Source organism: Pezoporus flaviventris, unplaced genomic scaffold (genome assembly GCF_033815535.1).
Source record: "Pezoporus flaviventris isolate CSIRO_AGI_PZ_B2104156 unplaced genomic scaffold, CSIRO_AGI_Pfla_v1 ptg000029l, whole genome shotgun sequence".
Lineage (NCBI taxonomy): Eukaryota > Metazoa > Chordata > Aves > Psittaciformes > Psittacidae > Pezoporus > Pezoporus flaviventris.
The window spans coordinates 9,997,452-10,014,058 of record NW_026892577.1 but is presented as its reverse complement, the minus strand read 5'-3'; the positions used below and the strand labels follow the sequence as shown (position 1 = coordinate 10,014,058).

Below are 16,607 nucleotides of genomic sequence, written 5' to 3'. Positions count from 1 at the left end.
AGTCGCCAGCGCCTAGGTAGGCAGTGGCAGCAATACTCATCCTTTGCCCTGACTGTCGCAAAAGCATCCGCGCCTGGCGGCGGCAGCCCATTACTGGGGAATGGAGGGCGATGCAAGATGGCGGCCCTGCATGAGGAGCCGGCGGAGGTGACGGCGGTAAAGCCGGATCCTGAGGCGGGGACGCCGCCGCAACCCCCCAGTGCTCCTCCAGTTGCCGCCGCCGCCGTTCCCGTCGCTCCCCCGGCCGCGGCGGCGGAAGGAGAGGCGGCGGGGAGCGGTGGGGATGCGGCGCCCCCGAAGCCCGCCGCACCGGGCCCGGCTGCCTCCCCGGCGACACTGGACCGGCAGACGCTCGTGGCTGTGCTGCAGTTCCTGCGGCGTAGCAACCTCCGCGAGTCCGAGGAGATCTTGCGCCGCGAAGCGCGCCTACTCGGCGATGACCTCGGTTCCGCAGTCCTCAGCCCCACTGGCGCCGGGCTTCAGGGAGTCCCGGGTGGCGATGCGGATTCCATCGGCGGAGAGGCGCTGCTCAGCCGGGTTAGCGCCGCTGCCGCGACAGGAGGCAATGTCGCCACTGTCGCGTCCTCCAGCCCCGCGGTGGCAACGGTTGCCGCCGTTCCGCCAGGGAAAGGTGGGTGGGGCTCCTGAAGGCACTGTAGGGTCGCTGCTGCGTATGGGGGCCGCACCCACTGCCGGACCTCCAGGGACTCGGGGGCCTTTGTGTCTTTCGCAGCTTTGGAGGCTGGCCGTGATGCTGGGGCACGGGGGTCAGTGTCAGGTCGTGCTTCCCTTCGGGTGGCCTTCACTTGGGTGGGAAGCGAGACTGTCCCAGCTTTCTGGGGGGACCCCGGGTGTATCATTTCCCCATACGGCTCGGGAAGAGATCAGGGGCTTCTGTGGACGCCCCACTGAAACAAGGGACCAAGGACTGGGTTATCTGTCGTATTTGCAAGGAGCACTGCCAAAGTGAGAGGTGCTTCTCCTTGTCTTTGTGCCCTATATCGAGGGGGGATCCCATCTTCAGCAGGCAGCTGAAGGTTTCCTATGTACTTAGATGTGATGGTCTAATGTGGCTGCAGGGGTGGGAACAGAGACCTGGTGTACAGAATATGATTTGAAGAAAGTGTCATAGACTACTTGGAGAGGAGGCTTTAGACATTTTTGGATTGAGTCGGTGGGTACTTGAGATGTCTTTTGGATAGTTGGAGTCTTAAGTATTTTTAATCAAGGTATGCTGTGTGGCACATTTACAGAATAGTATAATGAAATTTCAGAAACTGTTATGTCCAAATTCCAGTGAATGTATCCTATAAAGTCAGCTTGTTCCTACTATCACCTGATAAGGTTGTTTTTGTGTAGAAGACAAAACAGTGAAAATGTTTAATGACTTCTGTGGAGAACAGAGCTCTCGGAGCATTATCAAGTGATAGTCACTGTACTATAATGGTTGTGTGCTTGGTGAATTATTCACGCAATTAACTTAATTTCCTTGTTTACTGGAAGCAGAATAGTTACAGTGGGTATATCTTACAGCCTTAGAAAGATCCCACTCCTCATTTCAGATTTTATAGCCTTTTTGGTGGTGTTAGTGGCTTCTTCCTTTACGCTTACGATTTTAATTGGGTAAGACACTATAATACCTTATAGGCAACTGTTGGCAGGGAGAGCACGAAGGTGCTGGGAGATTTGGCTGCTGGACTGTGCTAGCATCCTCTCACTTGTATTGTTTAAACTTAGTGCTGAACAAGCACAAGACTTAGTGTCATGTTTTGCTCTGCTTACAAGTGGAGTTGTTAGCCACTGTATACATGCTAGCTCTTTCAGGCTATTTTACAAGCTCTTGTTTATGTTAATGCTTTTGCAGTTGGAGGAAGTGTTGTTGTGGAAGATCAGCCAGATGTGAGTGCAGTATTGTCTGCCTACAATCAACAGGGAGACCCGACTCAGTATGAGGAATACTACAGTGGATTAAAACACTTCATTGAGTGTTCTCTGGACTGTCATCGAGCGGAATTGTCTCAGCTGTTTTATCCTCTCTTTGTGCACATGTACTTGGAATTGGTCTACAATCAGCATGAGAGTGAAGCAAAATCTTTTTTTGAAAGGTAATCTGAAGTAACAGTACCATGGATTATACTAACTGTTCTTAAATCCTTTTCCAGTCTTCTGTCTCAGAAAGATCATGCTTTTGAACTGTACATGGGCATACTTTGAACCATCTGTATGGTGAACTGATGAGCTCTGTGCTGCAAAAAGTATCAATGAAGAGATACTTCTTTAGGGAAAGAGTATGGGATCATTTTTTTAGCACTGGAAAATTTTACTGAGATGCCAAAGTAATGTACGCTATGCGTATTGCTAATGTCATAACATGTATATTAAAATTCTTCAAGTGAGATTAAAGGAATTGTGGCTAATCTACAATTTTTTTTTGCTTTTACTGTGGTTCACTTCTTTATCACTTGAGAAGAAAATGGAATTTGTTGTCTGGATTCAGACCAATTCTGAAATATTTCAATCCGAATTGATAACTTTGTCTCTCTTCAATATGGTCAGCAAAAATGGTGCTGTAAATAGTTAAGATGTTCATTGCCACAACTATTTTATAACATGGTTTGAGTAAAAATGGAAAACTCTAGGCATATGTTAGCTATAACAAGTGGAGAGTGAGAAAAACATACACTGTAAAATGTGCATATTCATATAATGAATCAGATATAAATACATTCAAGTAGTCTTGCATAATAAAAAGTTACCTGTATTTTATGATGGCACAAATTAAGGTTTCATTTCTCTAAATAAACATGTCAGTGTAACTGTTTACTTCAGGTGAGAACTCTTTGGACATATGAAATTGTAAGGTTCCATTTGTGTGATTTCTTCATCTTGCTTTTTAACTGTTGAAATGCTCTTACTGTATACAGTAAATCACTCGTTTATCTTCCCCAGGATGCAATTTATTTTGGCAGAAAATAATCTCTTGTAGTCAGTACCTTCCAAAAGGTCCTTACATACATGTTTCATGTTAAAGTAATCTAAGGAAGTGTGCACTTAGGAGATAATGTTTCTGAAATAAATCTTAAATTGTTTCTATAGATTTCATGGGGATCAGGAGTGCTATTACCAGGATGACCTGCGTGTGTTATCCAGTTTAACGAAAAAAGAACATATGAAAGGTAATGAGACCATGCTGGATTTCCGAACAAGCAAGTTTGTGCTGCGAATTTCCCGTGACTCTTACCAACTCTTGAAGAGGCATCTTCAGGAAAAGCAGAACAATCAGATCTGGAACATTGTTCAGGAGCATCTTTACATTGATATCTTTGATGGAATGCCTCGCAGTAAACAACAGATAGATGCTATGGTTGGAAGCTTGGCTGGGGAGGCAAAACGAGAGGCTAATAAAGCAAAGGTAGGAGGCAGAGATTGTTGCACTTTTATAATTGAACAATTCTCCCTGGTTTTTACCATAGTACAGACTGATAACTGTCATTTGAGATCTTAAAAACAGCATGAACGGAAGGAAGAGAACTGTACAGATACTTGTTGGCAGTATCAACAAGATGTGTCACCTTAGAAGAAACTGTTAAACCCTTGTGAGAGACAATGTTGTATTCAGCCCACTGAACTAAACTTGAACTAACTCATAAATTACTCTGTGGTTTTAAAATGGATACCTGACTGTTTGGCTTCCTCTTGTACAACAGATGTAATTCTTACTGTCGGTTGTTACTACAGGGTATGTTTGTGTAGATCTTGAGAGCATAGTACTACAGTACTATATACATAAATTATGTAAACTAGGGATTATGCTGTAAGGAAGCGTGAAGAGATGGTGGGAGAATTTACAGATACCCAGATCAGTCACTGAGTAAAACAACAGAATGTGTACTACATTTGTTATGGACTAACCTGTAATGTACACACTAATATTAAACATAGCACTTCTAAAGTGCTTGGACTATTACATTGAAAACTTTCCATTAAAAAAAAAAAAGTAGTTCTCAGTAAGAAAATCAATTACTGTTTTGTGTCGTATGTTTTATTGGCTTCCAGGTTTTCTTTGGCTTATTGAAGGAACCAGAGTTTGATGTGCCTTTGGATGATGAAGATGAAGAAGGAGAAAATGAGGAGGGAAAGCCAAAGAAGAAAAAACCAAAAAAAGACAGTGTAGGGTCAAAAAGTAAAAAACAGGACCCTAATGCTCCTCCCCAAAACAGGTACCAAGGGAATGATGTGTAGAGAAGTCCTGTTAAATCCAGTCATGTCATGCCAAACCTACATCGCTGTTCACATGACATTTTTAGCATTTGGCCATTTCAGCCCTACACAGCTTTAGCTGTAAGACTTCTAAGGGAGGTAATGGAAAGCTTAGCATATAACCCTCTGTCTTTACTCTTCAAGGCAATCTGAATTTCCCTTGATAATACTTTACTCTGCTATCCACTTATCTTTTCAGGTCATACTCAATTGTTTATCTTGTTCCACTGTCTTTTTGAAAGTCTTAAAGCTAACGGCTCTTTCTCTGATCAGTTAATCTACGTGGTCTTTCATTTATTCTAATTCTTGTTTTGTATTTGAATATTGAGGTGTAGGGTTGCATGCAAGGGTTTTGCTTTCTGTGTTTTGATTAATGATATGGAAGGTGCTTTTAGTTTGTAAAAATGTGTGCTTGTAGAATTCCTCTACCTGAACTGAAAGACTCTGACAAGCTAGATAAAGTCATGAACATGAAGGAAGCTGCACGGCGTGTGCGTCTTGGCCCAGAGTGTCTGCCCTCCATCTGTTTCTACACATTCCTTAATGCTTACCAGGTTGGTAAAAGAAGAGTTTGGGTAATTGGGAAAAGGGAATAAAAATTATAGATACCACTCTTAACAAAGAAAGAAGACTTGGCATCCTTGGCAAGGGTTGTTGGAGTATTTGGAATAAGTGTTGTAAAGTTGATGTTCCAAAACTTTAACAAGTCTCTTTAGAGGTTCCTTAAACTATATAATTTCCATGTTCCTTGGTTTTGCTCTGATTTTACCTGCTTTTGTTTTTCCTGTGGGCCCTGAGTGTATTCTGCAGCATGCAGAAGATGTTTTGCACCAGAATGCTGGATAATAGCACTGTTTTGTTGCTGTTAGCTCTGCTTCATTCGTACAGTTCATATATGCTTCATTCATACATGCTTCATTCAGTTTTATTTTTAATGGCACAAGAATTTACATGTTTATGTCGATCCTAAAATAGTCCCCTTTTATTTTTTGTAAATAAGTAAGGTTAATTTTCTTACTAGGACTTAGGATTTTGTAATATTTGAAATTCATCATGAAATATACAAACAATATAAATGGATATTTTGTGTTTAGGGTCTGACTGCAGTGGATATTACAGATGACTCTAGCATGATTGTAGGAGGCTTTGCTGATTCTACTGTCAGAGTGTGGTCTGTGACTCCAAAAAAGCTACGTAGCGTGAAAACAGCAGCAGGTAAGACAGACCATAACACTGAATATGAGAACGCATTACTTGTGACAGCTGTTTTTTGCACAAACAGAGAAAGATATCTATGTCAGGAGAGTTGTCTTCAGCAGTTAGATGCTTTGACTTTGAAGAAACTGTATGTGCACAGGTATATTGGATCACATCTTATATACTACCATTAGAAACATTTGTAAAGGAATGTGAAGTCTGGTTGTGTACACCTGGTGTGAGGTGGTCAGTGCATACAGTTTGGAACCAGCCATCTTGCTTCTGAACTGGATGATAACTACAGGGTGTAGTAGGGTGATCTAGGGGAGAGACTAGAGGTACTCTGGAGGAAATTATAAGAGAGAACTCTGAGAAGGATGGAGGAGAATGTCCTGTAGCTCAAAACCTACACAAATTCAGGCTGCTTTAATTCTGCTGTTTATGTAACAATATGTTGTGGTTGAAGCTAGATACCACACAGACATTTCTTAACCTTGAGATGTTTACCTGAGATGTGGTCATGATGTTCAGGAAATAGTAGCCTCACAGACTGAAAGTTACTTTGTGTGTAGCGTGCAGCTGTCAAAACATGTCTGTAAAGAATGCTGTGGCATATTAACTTCCTGGGGAAAGGCATGAAAAATTGGCATCTCTATAAAGAAGATGTTATTGTGTTTGGAGGCTGAACAATGTATTTATGAAAAATAACATGTCAGGATTAATTTATTTTAGCTCAGTTAAGACTTAAGGAAGAGTGATTATTATGTAATTTTCACCTTTTACAATGGTAAAAAATCTTCCAAGTGCCATTGCATATTTCAAACTTGCCAATTCCCAAGTACTTTTAGAGAGAATATTATTTGTTTTCTGTTCATGGCATTTATCTTTGAACTCCTGACAGTTACTATGATACATGAACTTTGTTATATTGCAGACCTTAGTCTCATCGACAAAGAATCAGACGATGTCTTGGAGAGGATCATGGATGAGAAAACAGCAAGTGAATTGAAGATTTTATATGGTCACAGTGGACCTGTCTATGGCACCAGCTTCAGTCCTGATAGGTAAAAGGAGTTTACGAGCTAATTAATTTGCTAATCTTGAGTTTTAATTGTATGATACTGAATGCAAACATGTTCTTCATGTGGCTTTCTCCAGATAGTTAAAGCAATTCTTGTTTATGCAGCTTGTAAGAAACTCTAAGTGTAAGTGTTCATTATGCTCAGGTATTGGGCACTGTCAGCTATTGCTGAAATCAGCTGGAGCTGAGGGTGCCAGCACCTTTTTTGAGGTTTAGGACTTTGATGGCAAAATAGACCATCTTTTTTGCAAACTGTTTAAGTTGGGCTTGAACTAACTGAATTGTAGAGAAGAGCAACTACAGCAGTGATTTCACTTACAGTATTGCAAAACATAAAACCAGACTGAGTACCATCGTTGCACTTCTTCCAGTTTCTCATATTCTACTGAGACATAATTTTCAAAATTTATTGAATGGTATCTTTAAAAGAATAGATTTAAAACTATTATGTCATTATGAATGTCTGGACAGTAGAAAGGAAGTTTTAAATGTCTAAACTTTTGCTTTTGCATGTGTCTAGTCAGGAAACACCCATCACAGAAACACAGCTGAGAAGTGAACTTTGTGTGGAATGTAAATATAGAATCTGGAATTGGGAATGTGAGCATTATATGAATTTTCTTTGAGAGATTTCTGAAATTTTGTTTGGAGTGACATTAAAAGATTTTAGTTTTTTTTTCAGTAACATAGCATAGCAGTTTACTAGTTATTTTTTTTCATATACCTGGCATTCCTGAGTAAAGAACAGCTCTGTGTGCTGGGGTTTTATTTGTTTGCCTATTTGTGTGGGTTTTTTGGTTTGTTTTTTTTGCCCATAACCGTTACTGTGTAATCAAAATTAGTGGTCAACATCCAATTGTATCTCTTTTTTGCATAAGGACCTAGGACAGGATTCTGCTTGAATCAGTTACTGTTGCTTACCCCATCAAAATGCTGATTTATATGTGATATGCTAAACAGATGCTGCTCAGGGGACATAGACATCTCACAACATTCTTGCAAAGATTATACAGTCTGTGTGCAAGTCTGATATGTAATATGCTATACTTTCTCCTGTGACAGGAACTATCTCTTGTCCTGTTCTGAGGATGGCACTGTCAGATTATGGAGTCTTCAAACATTCACATGTTTGGTGGGATATAAAGGACACAACTACCCAGTATGGGATACGCAATTCTCTCCTTACGGTTATTACTTCGTGTCGGGGGGACATGACAGAGTGGCTCGGTAAGAAGATGGATGGGTTTTTACTTGTCTGGGTTGGTTTGGGGCGAATTAACCCTGAAAGTGATTACTTGATATAATCCAGCCGTCCCTAATACTGGAAATACATTTTATTTCATGTCAGTTAAAATACTGAACAAATTTTTTAATGTAGGTTGTTTTTTTCAACATGCATCAGGTTATCTGACAACTAAAGAGATGGTATTTCTCTTGTGTTACTATCTGATTAGAAGTATTCTCTTCTGGTTTGTTTAACAACTTGACAGAATATTCTTAATTTCTCCCTTTAGAGAAGTATGCTTTGGAAAAGCACACTTTTCCAAAACAGATCATGCTAATTCAATAAACTGAACAGTAAGAAACCACTTCTTTTTATTCCTCAATTTTTTGGGTTGGAAGGAACCTGTAAAGGTCTTTTAGTCCAACCTCCTTCAATGGGCAGGTCCATCTTCAACTAGACCAGGCTGCTCAGAGCCCTGTTGAATGTTTTAAGGGTCATCTACCACTTCTCTGGGCGATCTGTTCCAGTGTTTCACCACTCTCATTGTAAAAATTTCCTCCTTATATCTATTCTAAGTCTTTTTTAGTTTAAAACCATTACTTCATGTCTTATTGCAACAGGCCCTGATAAAAGTTTGTCCCCATCAGTTTTATAAGCCTCCTTTAAGTACTGAAAGGCTGCTATGAGGTCTCCCCAGAGCCTTCTCTTCTCCAGGCTGAACAATCCCAACTCTCTCAGCCTGTCTTCAAAGGAGAGATGTTCCATCCCTCTGATGATTTTTCTGGCTCTCCTCTGGACCCGCTCTAAGAGGTGCAGATACTGAACTTCATGAGGGTTCTTACTAATAAAAGCTTTTCTTTTCAGTCTGTGGGCAACAGATCACTACCAGCCTTTACGAATATTTGCTGGTCATCTTGCTGATGTGACGTGTACCCGATTCCATCCAAACTCCAATTATGTTGCCACAGGCTCAGCAGACAGGACTATACGGCTCTGGGATGTTTTGAGTGGGAATTGTGTCAGAATATTCACTGGACATAAGGTAAAGGGTGTTATCACTTGCAGTGTGAAAGTGGTTTTATTTCTGTGGTAAGATTCTGAAGAGTAGCGTTCAGAATGCCTGTGGCTTGACTGACTGAATGTGGGTAGATTTAATTGGCTTGCTTGTTGTTCCCTCTCAAATGTCTGTTTTAGGGACCAATTCATTCACTGGCATTTTCTCCTAATGGACGATTCCTGGCTACTGGAGCAACAGATGGAAGAGTTCTGCTGTGGGATATTGGACATGGCTTGATGGTTGGAGAATTGAAAGGGCACACCGACACTGTCTATGCCCTCAGATTCAGTAGAGATGGAGAGATTTTAGCATCAGGTAAAATTCACTGGAAACAGTGAAGTTTCTGTTGTGTTCCATACATTGTGTTCCATACATCTGAAGAATTGGCTGCTTAAATTGTGAAAGACAAAGTAGAATCACTTGCTTAGCAAAACCAGCAACTTAAAACTGCTGGTACAAGGCAAGTTCTTCACTGCACTGTGAAATATGGCCCCTGCAAAATTCTGCTGTTTTCCCTATATCAAACTGTTATTATGTGACTTAGAATCAAAGATCTGCTGAAATTGGCATCTAGCACACAGGAGGGTCCTGCTTTTTCAGTGCTAGGTTATCTAATCCAAACCCAGGTGTTTTGAGAGAGAAGTTCTTTGTGCTTTAACCCCAGGACACTCAGGTGAGATTACAGAAAAGCTGAAATCCTGGTAACTTTTATGTGTTAGACGCTTGTGAAAGTCTGTTTCCTTGCAGGATGAGGGCATAAGCCTACAGTTATGAGAAAACCTGCTTTTTGAGCTTTAATTTTTGTTAACTTGCTCCCCACTAACTTTTTTTGTATATCTTGGTAGCTGGTGCAGTGCAGTGTTTTGACTTTCGGCTCGGGAACAGAGCTGATAGAGATGTTTTGGTTTGGCCAAGGACTTTGTGAGCCTCATGCTCTGCCAGGGAGGAGGGGAAGCCAGGAGGAAGCAGAGACAGGACACCTGACCCAAACTGACCAAAGAGCTATTCCATACCACAGCACGTCATGCCCAGGATGTAACTGGGAGTTAGCCGGAAGGGCTGGGGGACTGCAGGGTTGGAGGAGGTATCGGTCGGAGCTTGGTCGGGCTTGGGGGGCGAGTTATCGGTCAGTGGGTGGTGAGGTGTTGTATTCTGTTCCCTTGTTATTTCCTTTATCATTATTATCATTGGTGGTAGCAGTAGTGATTTGTGTTATACCTTAGTTACTAAACTGTTCTTATCTCAACCCGTGGGAGTTGCATTCTTTTGATTCTCCTCTCCGTCCCTCTGAGAGCAGGGGGAGGGCAAGAAAGGGGGGGAAGTGAGCGAACGAATTACCTGACTGGGTTTAAACCACGACAATAGGCTTCAAAGTATTGCTCATTTTTGTTTTTAGGTTCAATGGATAACACAGTTCGCCTGTGGGATGCTGTGAAGGCATTTGAAGATTTAGAAACCGATGACTTTACTACAGCTACTGGACATATAAACTTGCCTGAAAACTCACAGGACTTGTTACTAGGTACATACATGACCAAATCAACCCCGGTTGTACACCTCCATTTTACACGCAGAAACTTGCTGCTGGCTGCAGGAGCCTACAGTTCACAGTGAATCTGAAACCTGCAAGACTGACTGTGCCAAGTCACTGCATTCATGACCTCAGGATGTGAGATAAGGAGGAATGTCTTGTACAGGTGAATTCCACTAGGAACAAAACTATATGAACTAATGCAAACAGCATCTCTCAGTTCTGCTGTTTCATATTTATCTACACCTTGAAAATGCTGAAGATTGACAAGACATCGTGGCTGTAAAAGAAGGAATTGTTTGTGGTGCTTTTGAAAAAAAAAATATATATACATGTATATGAAAATAGCTGTCTCATCTTGGAGATGATATTGAGCTCTGCTGAAACTTGGGGAAATTTAACAGCCTTATTATCTGTTCTCAAATGATTTTTTTAAAGCACTTAATTTATGGTTAGCAGATGTTTAATCTATCTCAAACACAAGAGAAAACTGTTCAGTTTCAGGAACGAAGAATGTAGTTTAATTTGCTAGAGCCTGGGCTGGGCAGCAGGTATGGTGAGAGTATCCTAGCAACAAACAGGGCATTGGAAGAGTAGGTCCTGCAGGCAGAGTCCTGTGGGGGACTGCTGTAAAATGACGCATATGGGGTTTGTGCATCTGAGTACTAAGTCCTGAGAGGATTTCAAACTCCTGTACTCTTTTGAGTTACGAGAAACACAGACTTTGTTATTCTGTTCTTAGAGGTAGCCAGTGCTGTGTGACAAGCAACCAGAAGTGCAATGTGAACTTAATTTACCTTCATACTTTATTGTCTGAAAAAGGAGGGGGGGACACGACTGAGGCATAACTGAAATACCCATTATTCAAAAAGTTGACTTAAACCCTTTTCCATTGTATTGGATCTAAAAGAACTTTAATAACCTGTATCATTTCTGCCTAAGGTTTAATATTGCAAAAGGCAAAACTAGCCAAGAAGTCAAAACATTGCAGAGTAAAAGGATTAATCAGACCGAAGTGTATTATCAGTTTGTTTTTTGAAAGGCCAGCTCATCTGTTGCAGTGACAATTTCCACCCACAAAAACTGTAACCCAGGAAGGCTTCCTGGACAACCAGTAAAGCTCAGTGCTTTTTTGCTAAGAAAGATTAAAACATCCAAGACATTGGGAAGTATACTTCTTGTCTTTGAGCAAAACCCACCACCACCAAAAGACAGGCCCATAGTCTGCTGGGATTATAGGCTTGTTTTGTTGGGTTTTTTATCTCTCTTAGAACCTGTATAGAGGGAAACCCATTTTGTGTTCCTCAGTACTTTCCAGTAAGGGCTGTGCCACTTGAACAACCTGCTGGCTCTCTAATGAAAATAAAAACAAGACTTGACATTTCCTAGGTAGAGTAAGTGGAGAACTACCTCCCTTTTCATCCTTTCTCTGACTCCAAGTCTTGGAGTATTGTAATGTGTATTATACATTACACATCAAAGCAAAGGGTGGAAAATTGAATAGGAAGCTCACCTGGAAATGTTTTGTTTTTTTAAAAAGAAAAAGATGTTAAATCAAAATATTATGCTCTCTTTTTTTGTGTGTGTAATGGTACCCCACAAAATTTCCAAGCTCTCGATACGACCAGTTGGACTTAAGTACAACTGTGGTGAATCAAGTTACCTAAAACAAAGCATGTAATTTTGACAGCTTAAAAACAACACTGCCATATTCTGCCTTTATATTTTGTACAGTTTTATACTTTTGATACTATAATAAATACTAAAACCACAGTTTGTGTCTCTTATGTTACAAGAAAGTATTTTCTTCTTGGCTGCAATGGAAGCAAGAGCAGTGCTTTTATCTGTGAGCACTCTGCTAAGAGAAACAAAGTAATTCAGAAGCAGGTGATGACAAGGTGTTTCAGGTAAATCACCTGAGGGTAGATGATAGGTTGTAGCTAACTGGATCTATTACATTGTTACAACAACCAGTATTCAGCTGGAAGGTTGCATACAGCAAAGGCCATTTATTAAAACAAAACTCACAGGAGAGGAAGATGACTACATTTAATCAGAAAGCCCAGAATCTACACATGGCTTAAAAAAATACATAAACTAGAGTGAGAGAGCACAGAGACCTGTAATTTCTCTCTCCTTTTTATCAAGCAACCATGCCTACCTCTTCCTGCCCTCAGTTTGGGAGTATAGTTGCATTCTTTAGCACCAGCAGTCCCAGTGTCAACCCTGCTGCTGGCTCCTATCTGAAAAATGTGGTGCACTATAATCACATTTATACATCAGCACTGAGGGGACATCTAAGGCAGGTTCTGTGTTCTGAGCTACAGAAAGACACTGGAGAATGCAACAAATAGTTTTAGTGTTGGGCTGGGAGGGGACTGCATATATTTAACTGTGGTAGGAGCACCCCGTTTATTAAGAGTCTATGTCCAAGAAAAACTGAACTACTTCAGTGACTGTTTACAAACATGCAGGGTTACAAGAGCTTAACATCATCAAAGTAAGCCATTTTCTTTCTGGCAGTTATCTCTAAAAGGCAAGTAAATCAAATACCATCATTTATCAGTCTAATGTGGGAGGTTTTGCATGATAACCAAACAGGACCTATGCAAAATATGGACAACTGAGACAGAAGTTGTCATCTGTACTGCATTAATAATTGTGAAGAAGTCATGATTTCCATGTAAGCTACTAGCCTGGAGTACAAAAAAATAGGAGCAAACAGGTAAATGCAAACCATGTGAGCCCACCATTACCCACTGAGACATGGAAGTGTGGAGATGCTTTCACCAACTGTAAGCTCTATGCCAGCATTATGGTCTTTCCCAGGTTATTTCCAGGTGCTCAGAACACTTTAGGATGTATTGTAACAACAGAAGAGTTTAGTTAAGATTGTAATTACAAGGATCAGTTACTCCATCTCTGCTATAAATAGCCATTTTTTGACAGAGGAAAAACAAGAAGTTCACATTTTTTTTGCACCATTTCATATTTCAAATAAAACAAGTAATCATTTCAATTTTATTAGCCACAACAGCTTGCATTACACTGATACAGATTGGAGGTTCAGACATGCCAGCAACCTGCCAAGAGAAGAGAGATCAAACATAGCAAGTCTTGCACAGTGGTACTAGTAACTGAGCCCCCCCTCTCCCCAAGCCCAAACAATTTTAGTTACAAGCAGGCAAATTCCAGCATCCACAGGAACAACCGAGGTCCCTTTATAACACACAATGATGCTCAAGCTTTTTGTTTCCTACCCCTTTTTGCAGACTATGAGGACAGCCCATAGTTTTTTTCGAAATGTCATTTCAGTGGAAATTTGTATTTGAAAGCAACTCTACAATTTTGTAACACTTGGTTGTTGCTATACAAGAGCAATCGCTTCTATACAGGCCTTGCACAGTCAGGTGTGCAATATATATAGCTCCATTGCATGGTGCTCCTCTATTCTGTTCAAAAGGTTTAACAGACTGCATTAACCTCTGCTTGGAATTCTCTAATACGACCAAGTCCTCAACTCCTATTTTATTATTTCAATAACATACAAAGCAACAGTGTCCTGGGTTCAGCAGTAGCAGTCATTTTTCCTATTACAGTTATTCCTATTTTACAGCAAAAGGTCAGACCACAGGCACCCAATAGTTGTAGGCAAAGCCTGATATGCCTAACTGCAAACCCTTCCATTCCTCCTTCCTTGATTACCCTTCATCCCTGCACGCGGTCTGTAGTCCCATTCACCATGTCAAAACAAAAAGAATACTGGTACCCTATATTGACTACATCCCCCTTTAACAACCTACTTAATTCAGAATGCCCCAAATAAACTGATGCTATGGTTTACTTAAGGTTTAAAATTATAAATACAAAGTTCCCATGCCTGTGTTTCTCTCTCTGTAACCACACTGGATTGTTAGCAACATGTCCCTTGTAACTGTTTCTTCTTGGCCTTGTGCTGAAACATTTTGGTCCTGGAACACACTTACCATTTACTTATCTGCCACAGCAGGAGTTTTGTTTTTGGGTCTAAGCTTGAAATACAAGACGATCAGTGCAATGCCCGTGTATGTTGCTATTACATACTGGAAAAGATAAAAGTTTAGTTTCAGTCTAATATCCAGAAAACACCATCATCCTAGACTACAGCAGTTAATATACGTAACACATACATTCCTCCTGCCTGTGATGGTGTAGGAATTGAAGTACTTCGCAAATCCAGTGAACTGGTGTTGAGATCCCGAGTCATGGCCAGCCATGGCTGCTTGTCCTAACAAGCAATACAGGACAGTTAATGAACTGAAAGTCAGTTGGACAGGATCAACAGAAAAATCAAACTAACCTTGACACTGAATTTAGGAATGCCACTGTCAGCTATTAAATCTGCTTTCAGGACATTCAACAGACAGTGAATACACACATGGAACAGGCACCTTCAGAGCACTGTATCTTAAGGTACAAAACAGGTTACAGAAGAGCTGATAAATAAATGAGGGGTTCTGAAAGGAAGAACATTTATGATTTTCAGAGTTCATTCAAATGGGTTTAAGCATAAAAACCAATAAACATCAGGATGATGACTCTAAAAGGGAAAAATCCTCAGAATACTTGTGAAGAAAAGTCCTGCCAGTCCTGCCAACACAACCATTCATCACAGGCAAGTTTCTACCAATTGTTCATGAATCCGCAGTACCCAATTAAGATGAATCTTCACTGGTTCAGCTAAGTAACAGCTCAATGAGATACTCAAAAACTCAGTGACAACATTCAGAGTAGACCACTACTCTGTTTTGTTATTCAAAATGATGCTTTACAACATCCATACCATATTAAAGTGCAAGTGTTGGTAATGTAATGTTGTTGCTCTCAGCTGTATATCTCTATTGCATCTTACTTTCTAACCCTAGTGTTCACAGATCTAGATAAAAATATACTTTTTTTTCCTCTCCAGTTATTTTTCAGCTAGATCAGCAAGTTATTAGAGCCAGCCTCAGAAGTGCTTTCACAGGACAACAAAAACACTAAGTACATGAGGGCACACTTATATTTTGTCTGTGTCTGGACTAAAGTTTCACATCTAAGATGTTCAGTAACATAAAAGCATGGTGTGGCTACAGTAGCGTACTTCCAGATTCACCAAATGGTTCAGGTTGGCACTGCAGAGATGGCACAGTCCAACCCCAACCTGCCCAAATCAGGGGAACGCATCCAGTCAGGTCTTTAATACCTTCACAGATGGAGACTTCACAACTCCCCGGGAAAACTGTTCCAGTGTTTGTCAGACTTAGAATAAAAGTGATTTTCTTTTTAATGTTTAAAGATACATTTTTCTTACGTTTAAGAGGGATTGATGGTTAGGACAAACATATTGTTTTGTAATGCACCCCAAAACAAGCACACATATCATATGGTTGCCAATCAAACCAGGCAGATGCTCTAGCCACTGGTATCGCAGAAGAGGGACACAAGACATTGCTACAGCAGGTACTATGCTAATTAACATAGCTCTTAAGCAAACCCAATCCAGTAATGTATCTCTGGTGCATAATCAGGTAAGCATGCCTGCAAGTGGACTAACAGCTAAAAATCTCAATGAAACAAACTCCGTAAGTATTAGCCGTATGTGACTTGGAAAGTCAAGGTCACCTTTTCTTACGCCTGACCGACAGAAAACCCTGGAGTCACTGCGTCTTTCCGAGGCCGGCTCAGAGCCCAAACACTACTATACAGCTTTTCTTTATCAGAACAGGCCGGTGCCCTTGCCATTCCCGGGCCGCTCCCCCTTGCTGCCCTGACACCGGGCGCCACCGGCTGCCGCACTCGCTGCAGCCCCGCACAGCAGCCAGGCCCATCTCGCTGGCTCAGACAGCCGCGACCCGGGCGCTCCCTCCCCTCAGCTCCCTCAGGCCAGGGGAAGGGACGCAGAGGCTGAAGGTCGCGGGGGCCCGTGGGGGCCCATGGGCACGGGCACGGGCACGGGCACGGGCACGGGCACGGGCACGGGCACGGGCACGGGCGCAGCCCGCAGCCACGGAGAGCCACCCTCCCGCCCGGCGGCACAGCCCTATAAGAGGGGTGCACGGGCAGGTGTCTGCGGAGTCAGGCTCGCTCCCCACGGCTCCTCGCCGTACCTCAGCCGCTGCCGCTGTCCCACCGCTGCCGCCCCGCTCTGCCCTTCCTCAGCGCCCTCCCACAAAATGGCGGCCGTAGAGCGCCGCGCGCAGCCACCGCAAGCCGCGCTGATTGGCTGCCCTCTCCC

At 41.8% G+C, this 16,607-nt stretch overlaps 2 protein-coding genes across 2 annotated transcripts; one reads left to right on the top strand and one right to left on the bottom strand.

The window, feature by feature from the left end:
- Window positions 1–67: 67 nt before the first annotated feature.
- On the top strand, window positions 68–11,162 carry TAF5 (TATA-box binding protein associated factor 5). Its single transcript, XM_061458844.1, has 11 exons — window positions 68–631; window positions 1,865–2,105; window positions 3,097–3,412; window positions 4,057–4,220; window positions 4,679–4,814; window positions 5,355–5,475; window positions 6,392–6,521; window positions 7,601–7,765; window positions 8,628–8,805; window positions 8,958–9,135; window positions 10,217–11,162. The coding sequence occupies exons 1-11, from the start codon at window positions 118–120 to the stop codon at window positions 10,432–10,434; spliced, it is 2,361 nt and encodes a 786-aa protein (XP_061314828.1). The 5' UTR covers window positions 68–117; the 3' UTR covers window positions 10,435–11,162.
- A 2,195-nt stretch (window positions 11,163–13,357) lies between these two features.
- Window positions 13,358–14,671, bottom strand: ATP5MK (ATP synthase membrane subunit k). The gene is made up of 3 exons (XM_061458852.1): window positions 14,521–14,671; window positions 14,338–14,433; window positions 13,358–13,434 (listed from the first exon to the last, which is right to left on the bottom strand). Exons 1-2 carry the CDS (start codon window positions 14,605–14,607, stop codon window positions 14,341–14,343), a joined length of 180 nt encoding a protein of 59 aa, XP_061314836.1. The 5' UTR covers window positions 14,608–14,671; the 3' UTR covers window positions 13,358–13,434; window positions 14,338–14,340.
- Window positions 14,672–16,607: the final 1,936 nt, after the last annotated feature.